At 38.0% G+C, this 25417-nt stretch overlaps 1 protein-coding gene and 1 long non-coding RNA gene across 4 annotated transcripts in view; one reads left to right on the top strand and one right to left on the bottom strand.

The window, feature by feature from the left end:
* Positions 1-1190: 1190 nt before the first annotated feature.
* Positions 1191-12117, bottom strand: LOC150060717 (uncharacterized). The gene is made up of 3 exons (XR_016536149.1): positions 11091-12117; positions 7468-7588; positions 1191-1256 (listed from the first exon to the last, which is right to left on the bottom strand). It is a non-coding gene; the product is annotated as an uncharacterized LOC150060717 (long non-coding RNA).
* Positions 12118-12368: 251 nt separating this feature from the next.
* Vrk2 (VRK serine/threonine kinase 2) overlaps positions 12369-25417 on the top strand; it is a 74321-nt gene continuing 61272 nt past the window's right edge. The window contains exons 1-2 of one of the 3 annotated variants that reach the window (XM_090336877.1): positions 12369-12594; positions 14598-14766. In XM_090336877.1, the coding sequence (XP_090193003.1) occupies positions 14631-14766 (136 nt within the window). In that variant the 5' untranslated portion in view covers positions 12369-12594; positions 14598-14630. Of the gene's footprint in view, positions 12595-12615; positions 12654-13487; positions 13753-14597; positions 14767-25417 lie in introns of those variants that run through there. The other 2 variants (XM_090336878.1, XM_090336879.1) reach the window with 2 other exon arrangements.

Genomic DNA, 25417 nt, shown 5'->3' with positions numbered 1-25417 from the left:
CTTTAGGAACACACCCTCCTCTTCATGAATTATTCTCCTTTCCTCTTTTGCCTCCTAACAATTCTCTTCCCTTTGATTTTTGCCTGAAAGATGAAATTAACTCTTCCTGTCAGAGTTTATAATAGGGCTCTATACCTTTTCTCAGGGAAGGCTTCATTTTGAAGACGGTAGAAAGACTGTGTCTTGTCTTTTATAGTTTATCTCTACAGTCAGGCTTAAGGAATATTTGAATGAATGATTGAATCGGAATTGTTTGTGGTACTCTGATAGCGTCTAGCCATTTCAATGGTTCCTTTATATCACTTTTTCTTGGTCTGGGACTGTAACTGTCATCTTTTATCTTCATTCCTCACTGATGTCATAAAGGAAAATAAACACTAGTTTGTAGAGTTGTTGTTCTTGAAAAATATTTTCTGTACTTATTTGAAATATCCTTTAGATAACTATACACCAGACACTATTTTGAAACTTGGTCATTCTCTCTTGATGAGAAAAACATGCTTCAATGGTACCAGCCTCTTTCTGCATGAAGCCTTGTAGTGTTCATATGCAGTCCGAATGACTCAATCTAAGTGTCTGGGCTTCTGATGATGTGATGTCAGGGTATTTCATGATTTAAGTGTATTTATCAATGACCTGTCTACAGCACTATGAGTACATTGCACTTCTAAAAAAACACATTTGACACTGGCATTCCATTCATTCCCACAAGTCCAACTATACTACTTTTAACATAAATGTCTCAAAGTTTTGTGCACATGGCAAATATTCATCTTCACTTCTGTTGATGATATAGATTTTCTCTTCCTTTACCTTTAAACTTTTATTGGACATTTCAATGAGTGTTAGAGAGAAGATAAAACCTGCTTTTATTATTTTACTACATGAAGCTATGAATGGTTTCCTCACCTGACTTTGCTCCCTGTACTCTCTATCTTGTCTAGTTTCTTAAATTTATTTATTAGGGTTTGTCAGTAGGAATTTCATCCCAAGAAATTGTCACATATATCAAAAAAACTAAGAGTATCCATGTAGCATGAAATAATCCTGTAACAGATTGTCCAGATAGCTTCAAAGAAAGATTTCATAGATCTAGTAACATTTGCATTTCATAGACGATTGAGTACCCTTGTGAAATGAATCAGCACTGTCATGAATACTTCACCCTGTTGGTTCACTCCAGTAGACAGTGAATGTTCATCACCCTTATCAAATCAGTGCTGAGAATGGAATTTTTGTAGCCTTCTTTGCCATCGCTTGGAAAAAGAGAAGAGAGAAAGCTCCATGAGGTATGAAAGGACACTAGACTTCTTCCATTTTATAAGTGAATTCAATTGGCATCAGATGAACTCCAACTATATGTGTGTAAAAATAGGAAACACTAAAGTATGGAAAATGTTCAGATAAAACACAGTTTACTATGTTAAAATATTATCCTCATAACATACTTATGCTCTTGAACTTTATTACTGGAGAGTGATCTTAGGAGGAGGAACTTCCACCATTGGTAATGTTTGTTTTCCAGTAGAAAGACCTCATAAAATAGGTTACAAATATTCTCTTAGATGTCTTGGAATAATAACTAGTGTTTCTCACATATCTCAGATTAAAACATGATCTTTCAGAACCAAAACCTGCATAGATACATCATTAATTGTATCAAATTGTTTCTGAACCATTTTCTATTATTTATATATACATACACACATATGATCAAGAGATAAAGGATAAGCAATGTTTTTTTTCTTTTTCCACAGAGAGATTATAATTGGCATAACAATATTCATTTGGACCATCCATTTAAAAAAAAACAAATAAAATGTCTACCTTCTTTTAAATTTTATGTATCTATATCCCATATAGTACTGTTATCTTAGTATCTTATTTAGTAAGACTCAGCAAGCAGTAGGCACAGCATGACTTGGATTGTTCTGTTTTAGTACATAAAGCATTTCGGTTGTCTCCCAAAATCAATCTATGCTAATTCTTCTTCTATATCCTGAGATACCACAATGTAGTTGGTAATAAGATAGCATATTCTTTCCACACCCCTTTCTACATCCATAAAAATGAAATTAATGCAAATTGACATAGAGAAAAATACATGAACTAAACCAAAATGTTAAAATGTATTATAAAATCACTATATTCGAAAGAAGGTACAGCTTAGTGTAGAGTGCTTGCCTAGCATACAAATGCCTGGCAGTTTCATCTCCAATGTTGAAAAAATGAATAAAGAACAGGGTTCTGTGTACCATCTAATATTAGCTTCCTAGTCAAGTTTCCAAAGTTTCTCCAATGAATATAGATGGATGTCCAAAAGAGCTTTCCATAGTAATGGAAGTATTCCATAATCTCCACTTTCCAATATAGTAACAACTAGCATACACATGGCTATTGAATACTTGAATAATGACTCATGTTACTAAAGTCCTCAGTTTTAACTTTTTTTCTTAATTTAAATGTAAATCATCCCCGGAGTGGTTTGGGAAAGTGAGCATGAGTTTAATTTTAAGATCAGACTTCTAATCCAGCACCAAACACCCTCTGTAGTTTTAGGTCAGACAATTTGAGTTCAAAGTCTTCAAAAGGAAAGATTGAACCTGAAAGACTATTAGAATCTGTTTGTGTATAATACGTATATGTGTGTGGTGGGTACAGAAGAGGGAAAGCCAGGAGCAGAAGTAGATTTGCACATGGCTCATAAACTTGAATATGTACAGTTCAAAAACAAAAGTAGAGGGCCAGGAGTTTGGCCTACTGATAGAGTGCTTGCCTAGCATGACGAAGACCTGGGTTCAATTCCTTGGCACCACATACATAGAAAAAAGCTGGAAGTGGTGCTGTGGCTCAAGGGTAGAGCTCTAGCCTTAAGAAAAGTCCAAGGACAATGCTCAGACCTGAGTTCAAGCCCCATAACTAGCAAAAAAATAAAAATAAATAAAAGGAGAAAGGTTGTGGAAAACACAGACCAAACTCTCCATTTTGGGAATGAACCTTTTACAGGATCTGGACTAGTATCTTCATACTCTAGTGTATTCTTAGCATAGAGAAAAGGGAGGAACTAAGCGAGAAGGGGCCACAAATTGGCAAGTTCTCTGTTTCTGTAAGATGTTACATAATACTGACTAATCCCACTTCCATGTTTGGGGAGCTAATTGTTCTGCCCAGATTCAGGGATCCTTGTTTAAGGGTACAATTTGTTTTTTTTTAATCATGCAAATTCAATACCTGAATCTAAAATGAATCTAAACTTAGTACCTTATCTAAAATGATCAGAGGAGCCTGCTGTGTGCAAAGACTGCCATGTGTAGGGAGGAAAGTGGGGCTTCCTCAATCGGAAATAAGAAATACAGTGAACAGATGCAGGATGGACCAGAATAAGAGAGGAACAGGAATTCCCCAATTACAACCAATCAGCTCTCCATTTCCCGTTCCTTGAGGCATTCATATTCCTTCCCTACTGGCCAGTTGGAAAGATAAATTTGAGGCTACCTTCTGTCTCGTGGTTGGTTATTTACAATACAACTCCTTCCTTTTGGACATACCAGTGACCTGGTACTAGCTTCTACTTCTCTATGCAGTGAGAATTTGCTCCATATTAAACACACAGTCACATCTGAAGGGCATCAACTCTGTTAGATATTTTTGTTGCCCTTATGTCATTGTTTTTCTATCTTCTCTTCATGTAAACCTTGCACACTCTCTCTCTCTCTCTCTCTCTCTCTCTCTCTCTCTCTCTCTCTCTCTCTCTCTCTCTCTCTCTCTCTCTCTCTCTCTTTCCAACAATGAAAGTGTCTTCACTGAAAGATTGGAGAAACAGTGTGAACAATAAAAAACCCCAAACCCTAATTTTAAAAACTACGAACGGCTAATAAACAAATGAGAGGTTGCTCAACCTCGCAAAGCAATCATGAAAATATAACAAATGAAACTAAACAAAAAACAGTGAAAAATTTACCATCTAACTGGCAAAAGAGTAAACACTTGGAAATAGACCATGTAGCAAGTATTCTTTCAACAAGGGTATATTTGATAGCATATTATATGCTTAGCTTATTATATGATTAGCTAAAATATGATAAAATATGATTCTACAAAATGTGCCACTTTGACAGGAAGATTACCTTGAGTGGAACACTTGAAGAAACAATGCAAGCAAGCACTCTCTGCCCTTTCACATTTCTATGTAAGATCAAGGTATAAAGTTCTCTATGGAATAGCAACATCAAATTTCCTTTGTGAAGGACCAAGGCAAGGAGGTGATTTATCTGCCTAGCAAACGTTACATTACCCCATCATCCATGTGGTTGTTGATTTCTTTCCTATCTTTCTAGTCACTTTAAGACTGATCAGCCTTTGTTAAAATGATATGTAATGTCCTAAGATAACTGTTCCTTTGATCTTTACCTTTCTCTGAAAACTCATGCAGGTAAATAAGTAAATTAATAAACACATAAAAGTAATACATAAGAAAATATAAAAATAATAATATAAAAATATAAAAATAATACACAAGAAAATAAATACAATAAAGAGATACATTCTTTTTTCCTGCTATTGTATCTATTGTCAGATCCAGCCAATAATGTTCAATTACTGAAATATAGTACATAAATTCCCTGCTTTCTTGGTGATTTGTAATAACATTAAGAAAAAACATATCTTCATGTAAAAGACAATGGTTAAATTATGATATATTTGTACTATGGATTCTTTGAAAATGTGGTAAAAAGCTAGGATGTGGTGAAATGAAGACTGGGGATATCAAGTTGCTATTAAATGATAGAAATGGAAATGTGAATAAGTATTTGTGTAAACAAAAAGTAAGAATTTATAAAAGCTATCATGTGATCTGCATAATCTTGGCCTGTTTGCAACCTCAGTTTGAAAAGAACCTCAGAATAGGTTGATATTCTAAGAAACTACAGTCCTGCAGCCAAAGATAATTGAAAGCAACATGCTTCCTTACTGTGCTTCCTTAAAAACATTGCCAAAAGGAGAGAAGAGCGCTTGACTCTTTAAAACATTTTTTTCCTGTCGCTTTCACTATTGGTTATCTCAGAGCAGTTGCTTTCCACAAAACCTCTCATATTCCTATCATCTTACTTTCTAAAAATCTTTCTTAAACTCAACCCAACGGCATGGCACTTTTGTCTTTTCTGTTCTTTTTCACTTTTTAAAATTCGAATTTTTTAGTGATTCTGGTCACCTAACTCAAGGCCTCTTGAATGCTCAGCAAGTGCTCTAATACTCAGCTACATTCTTAAGTCATTGGTCCTTTCCAGACTGGGTCTCACTATGTAGCTCAGGCTGCCCTTACCTTTGCTATGCAGCCAAGCTTATTCTGAACTCTTCATCCTCTGGCCTCTCACCTCCCAAGTATTGCATGTTAGGTCCAAATAGCCCCATGCCCTTATCTTGAGACCCCAGAAGAGTGACTTGATTCTCTTAACACTCAAGCCTTGCCTTGCCTTCTTTCCCAGACCAGATAAACTTAAGCCCAAGGCACCACTCCTAAATCTGTTCCTAGTTTGGACCTGGCTGGCTTATCCTAGCTTTGCTCCCTTTCTGACCTTATTTTCTACCATTCTCCCTACCACTAGTCACTTTCAAACCACTTTGGCTGGACAATTCTAGCTTTCTTCCACCATAACGACTTCAGATTGTAAATAAAGAATGAGTCTGTAGCTTTGGCTGGAGGCTGCCCTTGACAGAGTTTTTCCTCATCAATCCATGTTGGTGTTGAACCCTAAGGTTGACCACACTTTCCCTTGCCTTTTTTATTCATCTTTTTGAACCTAGCATTGGGTTTGTAAGCCAGCTCCACTACACTCACCTTTAGCATTCTTGATTTATTGTTTTATTTCCCTTGTTTCTCTTTATTACTCTTCTTTTTTTTTTTTTTTTTTTTTTTTTTTTTTGCCAGTCCTGGGCTTGAGCTCAGGGCCTGAGCACTGTCCTTGGACTTTCTCAAGGCTAGAGTTCTACCACTTGAGCCTCAGCATCAGTTCCCGGCTTTTTTCTATGTATGTGGTACCAAGGAATCAAACCTGGGTCTTCATGCATGCTAGGCAAGCACTTTAACCACTAGGCCAAACTCCCGGCCTCTTTATTACTCTTTATTATCATTTCTCTTCATGAATTTATTAATATAAATTCATTGGCTTCCTGAAATTCCTGCACATCTTTACCTAACATGCTTACTAAAACTTCAGAATTTGGAAACAAATGTTTTGGATAGGGAGAGTAATATGGGTAAGGGAATGATGCACATGTGTGTGTATGCATGCATGTATGTAGGTATATGTGTGTACATATGTATGTAGGTACTATACCATACTGTTAATAGAAAGAAGCAGAATAAAAGTATTACACATACTACAAATACAATTATGAAAGACATGTAATCTATAACCTTTGGGAGAAAAAAATTAAACACTGAAAGGAAATTTACTGAAAATATTAACAAAGGTCATTTTTGAACTGTTTTATAATGGGAAGCCCACCTTAAATATCGATCATAAATATGTTTTATAATGCTGGCATTCTTATGAACTGTAATTTTTATACTGGTCCTGTGACTTGAACTTGAGTGCTGATTCTGAGCTTATTTGTTCAAGGGTAGCATTATACCACTTTAGCCATGTTTAAACTTCTCTTGGGGGCAATTAATTGGAGATGGGGCTGACTAAAAAGTACAATCCTCAGATCTCAGCTTCCAGAGTAGCTAGGATTACAGCAATGAGCCCTAGCACCTAGGCTAGAAGTATGACAATTTCTTTAGCTCTCAACTAAACTTTATATTTTGGCCCATTGCCAGATTCAAAATCATCTAAGTGTATTTGTCTTAAATAACAAGAAATGTTAAGCAAGAATATTAGAAGTCAGGAGGTCCAAACTTGCCTAATAACCTCTCTCGTTCTAAACAAAGTAAGTCTGAATATAAATTGATGTCTTTCACTAACTCCTCACTGCATATTCATGATCTAAATTTAGGAGTGAAGGTTAGAAAAATACATGAGTAATTTGATTATCCTAAAGCATTTATTGGCACTTGAAGAAAAGTGAAGTATTGAGACAAATTGTGATTCCGAAGGGCAAAGTAAGCCTTTACTTCTATGTGATTCACAGCATGGTTTAATGATTTAAACTTTCCAGAGAACCACCATCCATTCTTAGCCATACAAACCACAAAATATCAGGGACAGAGCTGTGGAGAAGGTGGCAGAGGCAGTTGGTGGCATTCTCCAGGCCCCTTCTACCATTGTTGGTCTAAAAGTTTCCGTCTCAACAGTAGATATCAAGTAACAGGTATATAGCAAGAGAAAAACAGTGATAGGACTTGCTTAGAGGTATGTTAGAGTGCCTTGGAGAATGGCTTGCCACTCGTGGGGAAGAGATTTCTTTCATATCCATAGGGTGATGATTTGTGTTGTGAAAGCAAATCTTAAAAGCTTGACTCACTTTTCCACATGAGACAATTCTTCTCTGAATAATTCATCAACTCTGTTTAGACAGATCATATAACTTCTGCTTAAAAATGATCCAGCCAGTTCTTCTTCCTCCTTTGATGATGGCAGCCATGCTGGTTGGGGAGAAAAACATGCAGACTCTGAATCTGGTCTTAAGACGAACTTCTACCATGCTTAAATCTGGGGACTGGATATCTAAGACTTCAATTACTTGTGTTAACAACTTATTAGTTTTTTGCCACATTTGGGTGGCACTTTGATAGAAAAATGACATCCAGACTGACAGCAATATTCTACCAGTGAATGACCCTGAAAAACATTTTAGTGAGGGGATTGACATATGGACAGATGAATAGGGAGGGAAGGGAACGGGAGGCAGACAGAGGCAGAGAGCAGAGGAGAAGAGGAGTCTTGGGGAATGATAAAATATTTGAAGGAAGACCCCAGTAACCCACTTCCTCCAACTAGGCCTGGCTCTTAATTGCACATTCAGCTATGAACACATCAATGGATTAAAATTAATATGTTGATGTGGTTTGAACCCTTATCCAATCATCTCTCAATAGTACCCACAGTTGAGGGCCAACATACAAATATGAGGAAACATTTTCTATCCAAACTGTATGTTGTCCTATGGAAAAATACCAAAGCTATAGGTGTTTGATCTTATTGTATATCTGGTATGCTTGGATTCCAATGTTCTCTAAATTCTATCCTTTTCAAACTTCCTGTCCATAACTGCTTATTCTCCATATAGCTCCTTGTGAGTTTGAGACTGTAAATGGCCTCACGATTTTTATAAAAACAAAAACTAGCTCTTTGGCAGGCAAAATATTTCCACTGAAATGATCTCCTTTCCTCACATTAAATAACAAAGACTGGGGCTTTTCTAAATGTTTTGTCTGTGCAACATCTTTAACACTTTAATTGATTTGAAATGGTTTTGGCCTTGTAAAGTATGCTCACTAAACGGTGAGGGTTTTCTTCTTCTTTTGAGCCTGTGTAAGCATTTTGTAGCACCTGGCTCTTTGAAAAACAGAACCCACACACCATACCTATGAGTTGGCACACTGCCAAGAAAGCTTTTGTGTGTGTTTGTGGTGAATCATTCATAGCCTGTAAGATCTATCAAAATAGCTTTGTTTGAAAACCTTGTTTTCACTATCCTTTTCCTGATGACTCAGAATTCAATGCTTTCATGTCTAAATTCTCTTTTCTTTTTTGTTTCTAGTCATGTTCATTCAGAAGACGCTCTTTCACTAGTTCCAAAATTTGTATTTCTATATTCTGTCAGTTTTCATCTTGAAACATACACACAGCAATATGCTCTGAATCATAAAATTCTGCATTAAATCCCAAGACTCAGAACATATTCTCGGGAAAGGTTTACCTGCACTTCTGTTCACATTTTTCTTCTATTTAGAACAAATACATTCACAGTTTAAATTCATTAACACTATGAAACTTGCAACTTCATTTTAATGTTAGGGAGATTTTTGGCTCTATGAAACCTAAAAACCAGTGCTAAGTGGCTTAAGCCATAAGGGCATTTATCCCTTCCAGGATGAAAGCGTAAAATATGGTGGTTTAAGTTAAATTAGTAGATCAGTAATGGCCTCAAACAGTGGATTCCTTCTCATCCCTGTGCTTTCTCATACTTTACTGTGAGTTCTATCAAGGCATAATATACACACAACAAAATGTATTCATTTTAAAGTTTACAAGTAAAGTTTGGACAAAACTATAATTATGCAACCGACTACTGCTCTAACTACAGAATTTGAACCTTTCTAATATAAAACAATAAAAATTCCATCTGGCTTTTTCATAAACGATCCTATTTGCTCAATCCAGTCACTGGCAATTCCAGATAAATGGATGGAATCACACAATGTGTTCGGTTGGTTTCTTTGTTCATATTTTGTTTTTGCAACTTTCTTTCACATAATATGATGCTTCTGGTATTTAACCAGGCTGTATTTTGGCTCCATAGTTTGTTGCATTGGATAAATGCTACCCTGTCATTTGTTTACTTACAAGTTGAAGGGAATTTTTTTTCACTTTTTCCATATTATACACAAAACTGTTAATGTACCTTCTGATATAAGTCTTTGCTAAATACCTAGGAACCGGAATATTGAATCATATCGAAGGTTATTGTCACATTCAGAGGTTTCAGTTAACCTTTACTTCACCATGATCCAAAATATGAACTGGAGAAGACTAGAAGTAATTCACAAGTTTTAAATCCATAGATCTGTAGCACCTGGAACTTCAAGGATCCTTTTGTGTGGCATATTCTTCCTGTACACACTACCAGCCCATTAATCATTTAATAGCTGTTTGGATAATCTGAATGATGACTGAAGTAGCCTAGTGCTTCTTTTTAGTAATCCCAGCATTGTACCCCAATGTTAAGTCATGAGGCTTTAACCTCATGGTGCACACATTCATCTCACTTTACTTTCATTGAGACCTTTTGTTATCTAATCTTATCCCAAGTCAAAGCAAGATTATTGTACAGTAAGATATTTTGGGAGATGTAACATATTCATGTTATATCTTTTTGTGTGTGTGGGGGGGTCGTTGGGCTTGAACTCTGAGCCTGGGTGCTGTCCCTGAGCTCTTTAGCTCAAGACTACCACCCTACCCCTTGAATCACAGTCATACTTCCACTTTTTTAGTGATTAATTAGAGATAAGAGTCTCACGGTCTTGAGTGTCAAGGTTGGCTTTGACCCATGATCCTCAGATCTCAGCCTCCTGAGTAGCTAGGATTACAGGCTTGAGCCACCGCACCTGGCTTCATACCATATCTTAATCATATCTTAATATGGGCTATCACATTTTCTGTTATGTCATTGTTAATGTCTATGTCTCATTTATATGTTAAGGATAAATACACACACACACACACACATACACACACACACACACACACACACACACACACACCTTCCTCCTCCCTCCCCCTTTCCTGCTTTTCTCCTTCCTTCCTTCCTTCCTTATTTCTTGTGAACATGTGAGTGAAGTGTTCTAACTGCCCTTGTTGGATGCTATGGCATTTCTAATGTATTAGATTTGTATATTATGCTGCCTTCTTCATGGTCACAAAATGATTACAGCTGTTCTGGGCGGAATGATGTCCAGAAAAGACAATCTCTTTCTACTGAAAGTGTTTAGGACGCTTCTATTCATCTCCTATTTACTGACCTGACACATTCATCCAATCATTAGAAATGAAAAATGAGGGTGTCATCATTCATTTATTCATTCAATAAGAAGATGTTTTCTGAGCATTCTAGAGGCGAGGGATACAGTAGTATCTAAAACAGGCAAAATGGCTTGCTGCCCTGATGAAGTATATAATTTGTCAAAATAAACAAACTGTAATAACCCAGCCCTATATGCAGTACATAAGAGGAGGGATAAAGAAAGGCTGTGAAGTATTGATGTGAGTTGAAATTTTAGGTAGAATGATTAGGAAAATGCTCAATGACTTTCAAGCTAAGACTGGAAGAAAGTGTTGGTAAGATAGTTCAGAAAGATACAAGATAGAAGAACAATCCAGGCAAAAGGAAAAATGCAAAGGTCCTGACAACAGCAAGGAACTCACTGTAGTTGGAGAAAGTCAAAGGAAATAGGAGATATGGACAACTCTTGTTAAGTTCTCAGCCAGGGGCAATTTGACAGGCATTTTCTGGCCTGATTTGTGTCCGTGTTGAAAAAGCATTGCTTGAGATGATAGTAAGAACTGATTCATACCGAGTGAATTCTAATGAAATGACACTAAGATATGTATTTCAAGTTCATAAAAATTTTAAATTTGGCTATTAAATGATTATTTGGCTATGTGTTGTAAACAGAGGTGAATTGGTTTGTCGGTGTTGTTTTTGTTCTTTCTTTCCCCTCTGGCCTTCATGGCACAGAGTTGAGTGTATTTTCTGGCTGCTGGTCTTTGAGAAAGTAGTCTATCAGGCCTTCAGGTAGTCAATGGCCTTTTTAATAGATTCCAAGATTCGACCTCTCAAAATGTGGCCTATCCTTTTCCTCACCAGGTGAATTTAATCACAACAGAGCATGAGAGTGGTTAGGACAGACAACCAGTTGTACTTTTATATACATAAGAAAGGGGATTGGTATTAGTGACTATACCTGGAAGGCACAATTACTTTTTAGATCAAGCCTTTTGCATTTATAGCATTGAGTGTCCAATCAGTCTCTCCCTCTGTGAGTGTGTGTTTTCAAGACGTCTTCCATTTCGGTGAATGATTGATGTAGATTGCTCCAAGTCCTCAATCCATGAAAAAGTCATTCAAGTTCTTCAGGTTTCCTCTCAGTACCAATATCTTCCTCCTGGAAATTGTAAACTTCCCAGGCAGAACAGCAGTGTACTGACGAACTGTTTTCTGGACATTCCTCTCTGTCTACTCTCAACGATGAGTCTTGACCTTCTGTCAGTGGTGGGAAGAACTCTGCAGCCCCGACTTTAACTGTGACTGCTTCCATCCCTCAGAGCACAGATCTGAAGTTCACTAACCTGTACCTGAACCGTTACCCAGGCCAAGCCAGGTCTGGGGGCCTGCGGCTCTCCGCGGGCTCCAGGAGGCCTGGGCCGGTGGGGCGGTTACCCGGACCTGGGGATCTGGGGATCTGGGGATCTGGGGATCTGGGGATCTGGGGATCTGGGGATCTGGCCCAGAGAGGAAATTCTTCCCCTCCAAGTCCTCGTCCCGGTGGTTTCAGCCCCGGCGGCGGGAAGCGGGGCAGCTCAGCCGGGCTCAGTCACCTCACTCACTCCCTGCTCCCGCGTGGCAGGCGCGGCCGGCGCTTCCCGCGCTTCTGGAGTGCGGCTCCAGGGCGCGGGCCGCGGGCCGGCTTGAGGGGGGGGCGGGGCGGGGCCCCGGGCCACGCCCGGCCGGGGAAGGCGGGCCTGGGCCGAGCCGGGCCCGGCCTCCCCGCCAAGGGAGTTCCCCGGGACCCGGCGCGGCTGAGACTTCCGGCGGGCTTCTCTCCTGGCGTCCCCGGCTCTCGGCTGGCGAGGCCCGGCCGCCGTTCGTGCGTGACGCCGGGGTTCCAGGCGGAGTAGTAGGCCCGTCCCGGACTCGTGGCTGAGAGAAGTGAGGACCCGGCGCCGCTTCCCCCGACGCCGGATTCCGAGGGGTTGAGCGGGAACCGGGTGGGAAGTTCTTCTCCTGGTGGTGGCGAGGGGGAAGGAGCTGCGAAGGGGGGGACTTGGGTCTCCCCGCGGGCAGCGCGGTGGCCGGGGCCGCCGGGGCCGCTGGGACCGGGGGAGCTCACCACCCAGGCCCGGCTAGGCGTTAGCGCCCGGGGCTGGGGGGTCCTGGGCGGCCACCGCTCCCTAATCTAGGGACAGGCTCCCCACCCTACCCCGGGGAAGGTCACCCCTGGCTTCCCTGCGCGGTGTGCAGTCCACACCCAGGGCCTCCTTCCTTGTCACCGGCCCAGTCTCGGGCCAGACGTTCATTTCCTCCACCACAACTACGTCCATCTATCTCCCTTACTGTCGCCTCCTCAAAAAGTTTTTCTCTCCAGAGCACCAAGTTTTAACTTGGCACTCTTCCCTTGGGCACCAGTGATCTGCACTGTACTGGTTAAGGGGTTGGGGAACCCTGAAAACCCGGGCCTACAGGGTGACTGTCGTACCCTGTTCCCCCACCCCAGGCAGAGGCTGGCAGAGGGCCCCAGGAACAGATCAGATAAGGGAAAACGAAAGAACGCTTTCTCACACTCACGATGGGGTGGAAAAGTTATCCAAAGAGGAACTTTATGTATCCGTGTGCATTTTATCAGTAACTTCCATATCAAAGGCACTCAGTTTTAAACAACTCTTTAGAAGTACTTAGGGCCACATTTAGTTTCAGGCATTCGTGATATTATATATATTTTCCCCTAAGAAGTGTTCTCTTTCAACTCAAAATCTCCTGTTGTAAAATATACTAGACAATGTACAATGAAATTGACTAACGTTGTGTAACTATAGTATTTTTTTTTTCAATGCAGAGTTTAGCTATCATCTCTGAAGCAGAGCTGTTCTCACTTCTATGAGGCTGGAGGAGGGCTAGGGCAAGAAGTATCAGACCAGCTCCTCAGCCCTGGCATCAGCCACACATGGCCTAAATTACTGTGAATGAAAATCTCTTGCACAGTCAACCAATTCCTACTGTGTACCTGCTCTTGTCAGATTCTCTGCTTGATGGTGGTGATGTGCATCCTGCCATCTATGTCTTTCTAATTAAGAGCTATATTCTTCCCTGGTAACTGAAGGCCCTATCATCTTTTCCTACCCCATTTTCAACTAAGAGAGACTACATGTGTATGATATTTGTTTTTTCTTTGTTGTTGGCAATTGTTAACTCCTTGTTTCTTAAGGCGTATTTACAGCACTTGTAAATTTTTCAGGCCCTTAAATAATAATGATGATCATCATAATAATAATTATTATTATTTGCCAATCCTGAGGCTTGAACTCAGGGTCTAGGCACTATCCTTGGATACTTTTTGCTTAAGGATAGCTCTCTGCCACTTAATCCACAGCGCTACTTCCGGTTTTTACTGTATCTATGATACTGAGGAATCAAACCCAGGGCTTCATGCTAGTTAGGCAAGCATTCCACCACTAGGCTATACTCCTGCCCTTCTAAATTATTTTTTAAACTGCTAATTTTAAAGACAGTCAGAAAATTGGGTTTGTTTTTCTTTTATACTGTCATTAATTGTTAGGTTTCAATTTTTTTTTTTTTGGTCCTGGGGCTTGGGGGTGCTGTCCCTGAGCTCTTCAGCTCAAGGCTACTGTTCTACCACTTGAGCCACAGTGCCACTTCTAGTTTTTTAGTGGTTAATTGGAGAAAAGTGTCTCATGGACTTGAGTGCTTTAAACCACGGATCCTCAGATCTCATCCTCTTGAATAACTAGGATTACAGGTGTGAGCTACCGCTGGCAAGGTTTCAAAATTTTAAATGGTGACATTTCTAGCTTAAATGTAGACTGAGTGGACTGAATTGGCTTCAGAATACTAATCTTAATCCTAGGAAAATTTTTCCATAGTAGACATCTTGGGAAATGTATATTAACTATGGTATTTTGTTTCTTATTTTTTAGCCATTTTACCTCACCCCTCTGCCAAAAGAAGTCATGCCACCAAGAAGAAACGGGAAACCTAAACTTCCTGTTCCACTTCCAGAAGGCAAAGTTGTGGATGATACAGAAGGGAAGCAATGGGTGCTGGGCAAGATGATTGGTTCTGGAGGATTTGGATTGATATATTTAGGTAAAGTATAACCGCAAATTACCAAACGTTTTTGTATATAGGGTTGTACCTGAGATAATGGTATTTTAAAACTGAAACCGAAATAATAATAGAATTCACAAATGTACTTTATTAAGTAAAGATAGTTAATGTTTAATACACTAAACATTGCGTTCAAAACATGAGTGACATGCTCTGTTGTCAGTGCTTTTGTCTGTAACTCGTAAGGTCTTTTTTAGGGCATAATTTCACAATCTGCCAGACACCACACAAATGTTCTGTTTTTGAGAGCTTCTTTTCCAGAATACTTTGCTTTTTATATACCTGTAAAAATATAAACACTTTATGTCTGTGAGTCTTTATTTTTTAACTAATAAAAGCTCTTACTCATTTCCCAAATGTGCTCATCTGGAGAATTAAACTTTAATAAGTCAAAGCATTTTTTGCATGAATCAACTTCTTTCTATGTATCTGGATCAACACTAGTTATATTCCATGCTTGGAATAAGTGGAAAAAAAACTGACATTCAGATAATTCTCTATGTTCTGTGGAACAGTTAGGGAATGCTGGCTGGGTGTACTTCTACACTGAATTTAAATATTGAAAAACTATACTGAATTTAAACATATCATCCCTAGCTGCCATACTTGTGTGGTAGAATGAGGCTATCCATTGCAAAGTTGACTTTGATGAATAAGATAAATATTGACTGAAAAAGAACACTCAGGGCTGGGAGCATTGCTTAGTGTCAGAGGGCTTGCCTAGCATGCACAAAGTCCTGGGTTCAGTTTCTTGTTACCACACACAGAAAAAGCCATCAGTGGTGCTGTGGCTTAAGTGTTAGAACACTTGAGAAAGCCCAACGACAGTACCCAGGCCCTGAGTTCAAGCCCCACGACTGGCAAAAAAAAAAAAAAAAAGTCTGGTCTACGGACCAGACTTGTAAAGTACATGCTTAGTATGTGAAAGATTCTGAGTTCTAAGATCTCCATCACTTCTCCACCCCATATGTTTCTAAAAAACAAAACCCAGCCTATATTGCTGATATGACATTTCTTTCCATAGTAGTTTAAGACATTATTAAAAGAAATTTGGTAAGCCATACTCAAAGAAACATAGGCTCAATGGTTTCCCTCATTTATAATAATTCCTACACATCTAGGACTCTCCTAGCAGAGGATTACAGTAGCATAAAACCTAAGGTCATATAGGATGAGACTGAATGAAAGGATCTCTAGGATATGGAAACAAGAGCCTTATCTTGTGTGATTGTTGTTCTTAATGTACTATGTTATTTCTCTTCTCTTTTGTTGCCCTTGGGTTAATCTCATCTGGTTACTATATCTGACTTTGTTATCTGGTATATCCTATATAAGTTTATTTGAAATAGGAAAGGAGAGGAGGGAAAACAAGATGATTGGGAGGGGATAGATAAGGGAAATGGGGACAAAAACATGAGAAGGGGTATTAATGTATGAGAAGTAATGCACCTACTATCTGGCGAATGTAACTATAACCCCTCTATACATTACCCTGACAATAAAAAAAACAAGTAAATAAAAATAGGGGTATAAGTTAGATAATCCTCTTTTAAAAAAAAAGAAATTTGGGAGAATCTTGGGTTCCTCATTAAATATTTCCAAATAAATATGATTTCTGGTTCATAAAGCATAGCCATCTTTCTCTCACAACATTAAGTTTGTAGTTTTGAATGAATGAATACATTTCATTTAATAAATAACTGCTCAGTAGTTACCTGTGTCTAATCTAATTAAAGACAAAAATTTCATGCGCTAAGTAAAAGGCAGTTTTTCCATTTGAAAGGCATCACTTAGTTTAAAAAATGGTGTGATTCTGGCAGGGCACAGTGACACACATCTATAATCCCAGCATTTAGGAAACTGAGGCAGGCGGATCTAGTTCAAGACCAACTTGGGCTGTATAATGAGACCTAATCTTTAAAACAAAGGTGAAATTAACTTCCACATACATCATTAACTTTAATAAAAATATATTTCAGCAACATTTTAGTATGATAAACTAATTTCATGTAATACTTTCCAAGTAAAATTCTTTAAAATGTAGAGAGGATCTAGTCACAAGGGCAGAATGCCACATGTAGGCTAGTGGCTGCCCTTTGATAAGGTATACTTCAAAGTGCAAGTGGGTAGCTGGAATTTAGAAGAGTAATATTCTCTGCATGATAAATGTTTGAGATATGGAATTAGTGAATTCTCTTTCATAGCAGAGATAAGATCTCCAGTAAACTCAAGGTCACAGATAAAGGAGTTGAAGATGTTATTTTTACAGTGACTGAACTGTGTGGCCTTGGATACCCAGAGCTTCTTACAGATTAGTTTTCTAAGATTTCAGTTACTTGAATAATTCCAAAGAACTAGAGAAAAGCATTGATTGTAATGAGCTTACCCTGTTTTAACTTCTTGAAATGTGAAGTGTTTATATTAGTGTGTTCTTAAATTTGAGTGCATAGTTAAGACTAACTATGTGCAATTACACATTGGTATACATATATGTGCATACACAGTCACTGCTTATTTGGTTCCTATTTTGGACATGAAATCATTTGCTGAAACACTTATTCAGATGGAAAAGTTCTTTCAGGACAAGTACATGTCAGTATTTTAGTTAGTTTTTTTCTCATGACCAACCAAAATAATGGATTTACTAAAATTATTTCAACATTACATATGTTATGTAGCGCCTTCCACAACTGAGTTTTGGAACCTGGGTTTTGGAATGGTGAACAAGAAATATATACCATTGAAGAACAACTACAGAAATTTTTACCATTTTTGAGGAAAAAAAAAAGGCTTCATTCTTGGAATATAACAAAGCTGAATGTGTTCTATATGCCAGCTGCCATTGCCATTGTTCTACGAAAAGTAATGTCAAAGAGTCACAGGATCAGTTTAGTTTCTTTAAAGTTCATTTAGTTTTACTGATTATTATCAAAGCGAGAGAATCAATTCCTTAAGAAATTGTATCCTTTTGGTATTTTACCAGGGCGCTCATCACCTCCTCTATATAAACTAAGTAGTTAAGTAGTTTTCCTCATAGCTGTGTCCAGTAACATTCTTTTAGGTATTATTCTTTCCATATACTGTGCTCCAGCAGATATTTTATAAGCATTTGTTGCCTAAGGCTGAGAAGCAACTAGCCACTATGTCTAGCTCATTGTGTATGTACAACTGTCCTCTAGCTTTGAGATCAATAGCCCAGGCCTTTCAGTAATCAGCAACTTTAGAGGAAAGGGGAAGGGGCAGAGAAGTTTAGTATTTACTCTTGACTTGGAGATATAATGTGCCTGTAGCACTAGGAGAGATAGTTAGAAGAGTGAGAAGCCTGAATACAAGAACAAAGTCAAGGTTCTTCCTTTGTGTATGAAAGGGGGTATAGGAAGAAAGGAAACTGGTTTAGGGTATGGGAAAACTTGCTGTCATTTTAGTATCAAATGTGTGAAAAAGTTTCAAAAACTCCGGGGAAAGAGAGAGAACTGAAGGTTTGAATTCGACTTTAATGCTAGGTATAACACAGAACCATCTAACCCAAGGGAGAACTGCATACACAAGAGCAGGAGTTTCCATGTCAGGCACATCAGAGTTGAGTCCTGACTTGTGGTTAAGCCACTTATAAATTGAGTGACTTTTGCCTCATGAATGTCTTTGTTTCTATTCTGTATAGTTGTAATTGTGAGGATTAAATTAGATACTTTTTTTTAAAAAAAGAACTTGAAGCATAGCCAGCCCTTAGTAACAGGTATTTATTTATTTGATGCCACAGTGGCTTAGGATAGAGATGAAGACTTCATTGAGAGGATTTTCTGTTTATCCGCCTACAGATTGTGGTAGATTTAGTCACTAATGTGGTAAAACTAGAACATAAGGAATGTTCTTAGACTCACTGACCAATGTCTTTGTCTCCTGATATTTATTGTCATGGCATAACAAATAACAAAACTTTCATCTTAAAACATGCTTCGAAATGAATAAGCCTGGCCATCAGAAATTAAAAACCCAAAAGAGTAGAACTACAGGACAAACTTAAGGATAAATTCTAAAGTCCTCTGAGGACTTGTTACCTAAGTTAAAATAGATACAGATTATCTGCAGAAGTTGTAGGCTTTCAAAGTTGAACATGGTTTTAACTAGTTGGTGTCTCTGGAGTATCAAACACAGGTAGATGCTCAAGAGCTACTTGCTTGAGGGAATGTGGCTGAGAGTAGAATACTTAATCCATACCAGCCAGTTTGTTTTGTTCTCTTGCATAATTTTACTTGCCACTCTTAAACACCCTTACTTAGGAAAATGTTGAGATATGGCAACTCTTATTACATTATCTAAAAGAACATTCATGTTCCTGATTGACAGTACACCAATATAATTCTGTTTTATAAAGAATAAGATCATAGGGCCGGGAGTTTGAACTAGTGGTAGAGTGCTTGCCTAACATGCACTAAAACCTGGATTCAATTCCTTGGTACCACATACATAGGAAAAAACTGGAAGTATGCTATGGTTCAAGTGGTAGAGCTCTAGCCTTGAGAAATGTTCAAGGACAGTGTTCAGGCCCTGAGTTCAAGCCCCATGACTGGCAAAAAATAAATAAATAAATAAATAAATAAATAAATAAAAACATTATATCTAAAATTAGCTGCCATAAACCTTAAGATTGGATCATTCATTCCTGTATAGCTATTTAGACCTTACCTACATGATTGAACACATTTTCTAAAAATTTTTTATTATATTGTTGGGATAATGTATAGAGGGGTTACAGTTAGTCAGGTAGTGGGTGCATTACTTCTTGAACCTTGATACACCTTCTCATGTTTTTGTCCGTTTCCCTCCCAGTCATCTTGTTTTTCCCCCTTCCCTTCCTTATTTCAAATAATCAAACGTATATATAATACACCAGGTAACAAAGTCAGATACAGTAACCACATGAGATTAACCATAGGGGAAAAAAAGAGAAAAGAAATAACTGCACATAGTATATTGAGAACAACAATCATGAAGATAAACCTCTTGTTTCCATATCCTAGCGTTCATTTTGTTTAGACTCATTGTGTATGACTCTGTGTACATAGCTTTTGAGCTATTGTGATCCTCTGCTAGGAGAATTCAAGATGTGTACTAATTATTACAAATGAGGGAAACCATAGACCTTATGTTCTTTTGGGTCCGACTTATGCCACTTAATATGATTTTTTCCAAGTCACTCCCATTTCTTTACAAATAGGGTGATGTCACTTTCTGCTGGAGGCTACTGCCCTACCCTTGAGCCAAGCCCCACTTTCTGGTGATGTCACTTTCTGATGGCAGCATAGAATTCCATTGTGTATAAGTACCACATCTTCTTGAACCATTCATCTACGGAGGGGCATCTGGGTTGGTTCCATATCTTAACTATAATAAATAATGCTGTAATGAACATTGTGCTAGTAAGTTTAGTTTGCCCTAATTTCTGGACAATTGGGTAAATGCCAAGCAATGGAATTGCTGGGTCATATGGGAATTCTATATTTAGTCTTTTGAGGAATCACCATACTGCTTTCCAGAGTGGATGAATGAGTTTATACTCCAACCAGTAGTGTAGTAGCTTTCCCTTCAGGCACTGTTTTGTAGAGATGAGTGGTAACTTTTGTGAGAGTGAAAGGGAATGACTATAAAAATAAAATAATTTGTATTAGAAACTAGTGCGTATCTGTTTATCTGACACTATCTATCTATCTACCATAGTTCCTAGATGAAGGTAGAAACTCAAAAAAGGAAATCACTTAGGATTTTCTGAATTTAGTATATTTGTTGAAATAAGTCCTCAGAAGATATATTTTAATTTTGTATGTGCTGTCTATAGGCTATTAAAATTAAGTTTTGGAAAAAATAACAGTGTTGTTTACCCATCAGTCAAGAAGTCTAAGCAGCTAAGAAAGTTTGTATTATTTCTGTAAAAAAGAAGGAAAGTTCTTGTAAGGTTTAACCTTTGCTTATTTAAAATTTTTTAAGTATTTCACATTATTAAAAATATTTTGTTTTCTTTATCTTCATTTTTGCTGTCAATCTCTATTGCTTCTGGAAAGGTTTATATACTACTTGCTCTTCTGTGCATTTATATCTCTTCTACTGTGCCTGATACTATCTTGTAACTGTTTACAGTGCTCAAGGTTTCTTTTTTTCTTTTGCTTTTTTTTTTAATTTGAAACTTATTGCTATGGGGAAATTTCTTCTTCATGAAATGAGCTCACCTCTGTTGCTACACAATAAAAGAATTTTCAGCTTTTGGGAGCTTCTGGCTTCCTTATGAAATATGAATAGACTTCTGCTTCTGAAGTGTTTTAGGTTTTGCTTCTTTAGATAAGAAAGAAGAGGAATAAATAGTATGAGGTATGATCCTTTTTTTTAAAGACACAGTGATATCTATGTTTTTGAGCAAAGTCAGAAAAAAATAAAAGAAACTTTATAGTCCTAAATAAGAGAGTTCCCTAGGAATTAGGGTAGTAGAAATTTGTCCTGTAATCTATATTTAATTATACAAAGATGCTTATAAATTTTATCCTTAGATACTTAGTTTTTCAATTAGTCCTTCTTCTTAATTTTTGGCCCTTAACAGTTCTATGAAATGGATTATTTTTGTTTTTGAACAGTATATGGTATTCTCTGTGAGAGTATTTCAGCAGAACAGACAAAAAACTCAGAAATTATTTCTAGATAATTGTTACAGACAAATGTTGGTTGTTTCAAAAAGTAGCCAGTTGTACTGAATTCTCCTTTAACATCTCTAGTCAAGGGAAATAGTTCTGTAGAAAGACATGCATTGAAGGCCAGAAACATCTACAGATGCAATGTGATCTCAAGCAATGAAGCATGTGGCCCTTCATTGGCATTATATGATAACAGGAGGATCTTCTGGCAGAAGAACTGACTTTTGCTGAGTTCTGCATGCTGCCCCTCCAAACCCATCTTTGATTGGCACCTATGCCCTATTGAAACTGGCATCACACCTTCTGAATGGGCGCTGTGCCAGGCTAGCAGATGGGTATGGGCAAAAGCATGCCAGAAACCCAGTATGTGAATCAAGTTTAAGTATCAGGGGCCCAAAATCCCATCCAGGGATATAAAAACTACAGTCTGTTGAGAGCTTTTTGTGCTTAAGGTTAAAGGACATGCCATTTCTACTCCAGCATAGAGGTTGATTAATTTTGAAAGTCAAACAGGATCTCCTGTGGCTGTGTCAGGCAAAATTCTATCTTTGGTGAATGAGAATTACTACTTCATGTAGGGAGGAGAAAGTATTGTAATGAAGTTTCCAATGAGAGTTACTCTCCTGCAAGTGCCTCCAGCACTTAAGCAGCATGTGTTCAGTGGAGATGAATATTTCTATTCTCCAGCAGAGCCAGGTGCAATCAAAGCCAGATCTTCAACCTGCTTCAGTAAAGAACCCTAAATTTAGAAAGGGCAAGGGAAGTTTAGAAGACCTCTCTGGTGGCAGATCTTCTCACCATGAGCTGATGGAGCTTCACAAAAGTGTGTAAAGGAGGAGATGAAGGGAAAACTCCAAACAGAAAGCCTTCAGAACCAGAAAGATCTTTAACAAACCAAAGGAGAAAGTTGAATCTTTCCTCCTCCATGTAGAAATTCTTCTGAATTTTTCTATCGGTTATCTTAGGTTACCAAAATGTTAGAACCAACTTAATGCATAAGTAGCAAAACTTCCTATTCTTACATTTATTTCATGGCATGTCTATCATATATATATAAACTTTGCTTCTTGAATAATGGATTTTGCATAAAACTGTCCTAACATTATATTCCTTATGATTGTCTCACATACATACACACACACGTCAGAGCTGCCTTCTCGTGCAAAAAAACAAAGGCTCCACACTATTCCTCATGATCTCTTTAGTCATAGCTTCTACATGCTCTTAAATTTATAGAAATGTCTACAAGACCAGCTGTGGCCAAGAGCAGCTTTTGCTAATGGCCTTATAGCCATCGCTTTTGCTTTTCCACTGTGTAAACTTTATCTATGGAACAGATTCCATGAGACCGTTGTGAATACTTCAACGTATTCAAAACATATAACTGCCACAAATTAAACTACTAAAACTAAAGCTGGTGCATTGTAACTGCCAAGTAAAACTGGCACGTCCCTCTGTCAGACTGCAGGAAAGAGTGCCATATAGTCCTCGGAAAACACAATTCATCCACAAGCACTCTTGTCACTTGCTCTGATATTAAACCAGAGAAAGTGACATTAATTAAAGAAGTGACATGAGCCAACAAAGGCAATGAAACTCTAAGCTTTGGCTCATGTGCAGACCTTACCCAACCTGTTCGGCTTAGTAATTACGGCCATTTCAGAAGAGTAGCTAGTATGGCCACTTTTATTCCTCGTCTCATCTTCCCATTCTGAAACACTGTTTTCAAGCAACACCTATTTCATAGCCAGTATTAGGCTATTTAATTAGTATACTGATAGTCATTGCATCATTTCCCCCAAACACGGGTGCGCTGACATGAGATATGTTTACTGTACTTGTTAACTGTCCAGTGAAAGGTGGAATGAAAGGTGGAAGACAGTTGGTTCATTGAAAAAGGTAAAAAACATCCAACCAGGAAGAGGACCAAGATTTGGTAGGTTGGAAGCTGTGAAGTCTCCTGGTAGGACTAGTGTAAAAACAAAATGGGACTGGTAAGCCATATGACGTAAGAATTCTATCCTTCTGAAGAAGTCATTGCGGTGGTATCTGTGGCTTTCTTTTTTGTTCTTACAGTATGCTTCCTCATATTGTTGATTATTTCATGTGATTACTGTTTGCATACTGTCTTTAAACACCCTCAACCTGGACATGTGCGTGCATACCATGCTCTGAGAAAAACTCATGATAGGCATGCTCTTAGAGTGGCCTTGCACGTTACAGTGTTTTTTTTTTTAATGCTTTGTTAATTAAGTATAGAACTGTCTTGTTATGAAAAAAAATTTTCTAATGAGTAGGTTGTGTACATTTTGTGCTTTAATATAACGAGTGGTCTGTATATAAAGCATTGTATTATCTTTAATAAACTGGGTCTCTGGATAAAGCAATTTTAGTTTAAAGATGTTATCTTCTATATTTGGAGAATTTTCTACATTTTGGTGAGATATTTTTTCAAGTATGTTTTTTTTTTTAATAGGAAACTATGTAGTTAATCCAAGTAGACTTTTGGGAAAAGTCTATTTTGCTCAGGTACTGTATAGGGGAGAAGAGGAGAATATTATATTAACACTAACCAGTTGTATGCTTGGAATAAAACAGTTGTATTGGGCAGTATTTAACTGAAGTGTTCCTTATAGAGTATGAACCTGTATGGAAAAATGATGGTGTTTACCATTAAATGAATTGACCAGTAGGCATGTAACATACATGAGAAATCAACTTTTCCAGGAATGTGAATACATCTTTAACAAAGTATTTAGAATTGTGCCCCTTCCCACCCTCCCTCCCTTTATCCATGTGCGTGTAGGGGGAGGAGGTGCTGGGTATGAGATCTAGGACCTTGGCCTGGCGAACAGGTACTCGACCATAGAGCTAAGCCAAATCTATGCAAGGTTTGATTAAGGGTTTTTACAGAGTCAGAAGCTTCTGTTGTATTTTATGGGTGGAGATATTTTCTACTTGTGATCCAGAATTTTCTATCTGTGTAATTAGCCATGAGTTTAATGCACATTTTTCATATCACACAGACAATGACTTCAAAGAGACAGCAATGCTGCAAAGAGCAAGAAAAGAAGGCCAAAGTTGACACACACAGAGGCAAAACAGTGCAGGAGAAATCAACACGTTTTGCAAAATCAATCATTGAAAATGTGTCACTGTTCAGGAGACTGTCTTTAATTTGCAATCCAAGTGAAATAGAGTATTTAAATATGAGAGGAAGTATTATTGAGCCCAGCATGCCTGCTACCACTTGTTTGACTAGCTCAGAATAGAGCACTGAGAGGCGAGGGCTCAAAGTTAAATGAACATTTATACATTTTAAAATCAAATGAAAGATTCAGAGTATATTCATGAATTAATTTTTTCAGATTCCTAAATTTAATCAGCTGGAATTACTTTTAAAGTGTCATTCTATTTAACTTTGGGGAATGATGAATTTGCCTTTTAGCAGAGATGCTGTATTTTATCATGAAGATGAAACAAACTGTCTTTTGTTAATTATTCCCCAAAGATACTGGCCATTTTTCTTGCCTATGCTCAATGTGAAGGAAAGGCAGCTTACTGCAAATTTATTTCAAGCAAGAGCAATTGGAAGCTTCACCATGTGGGAAAGAAGCTTATGAAGAACATAGCTTCCTCTTCAGGTCTTCTGAGTGACACCCCATGAGTCCTGTCGAGGATATGCTACCAAAGCTTTACTGGGAAGGTTATGAATACAGAGCATAGAAAAGTGAAAAAGAATGAGAGTTTGGTAAAATGTAGCAGATGTCTCAGATATATCTGAGACACAGGTTACTCTTTGAAATCTTCCTTTAGGAAATCATTTTCATTATCAGCTTCTAAAATCTTTCCCTTAGTAAGTGCCAAGCTGTGTGTCAAGTGTTTCACATGCATTATTTTACTTAATCCTTCCAACAACTTAAGTAATTTGATTCTAAACCACGTTTTTA

The sequence above is a fragment of the Megascapheus bottae genome, chromosome 7 (assembly GCF_031878675.1).
Source record: "Megascapheus bottae isolate mThoBot1 chromosome 7, mThoBot2.hap1, whole genome shotgun sequence".
In the NCBI taxonomy this organism is placed as follows: Eukaryota; Metazoa; Chordata; class Mammalia; order Rodentia; family Geomyidae; genus Megascapheus; species Megascapheus bottae.
Note: the sequence above shows the minus strand (reverse complement) of the source record. Positions and strands in the feature narration are given on the sequence as shown.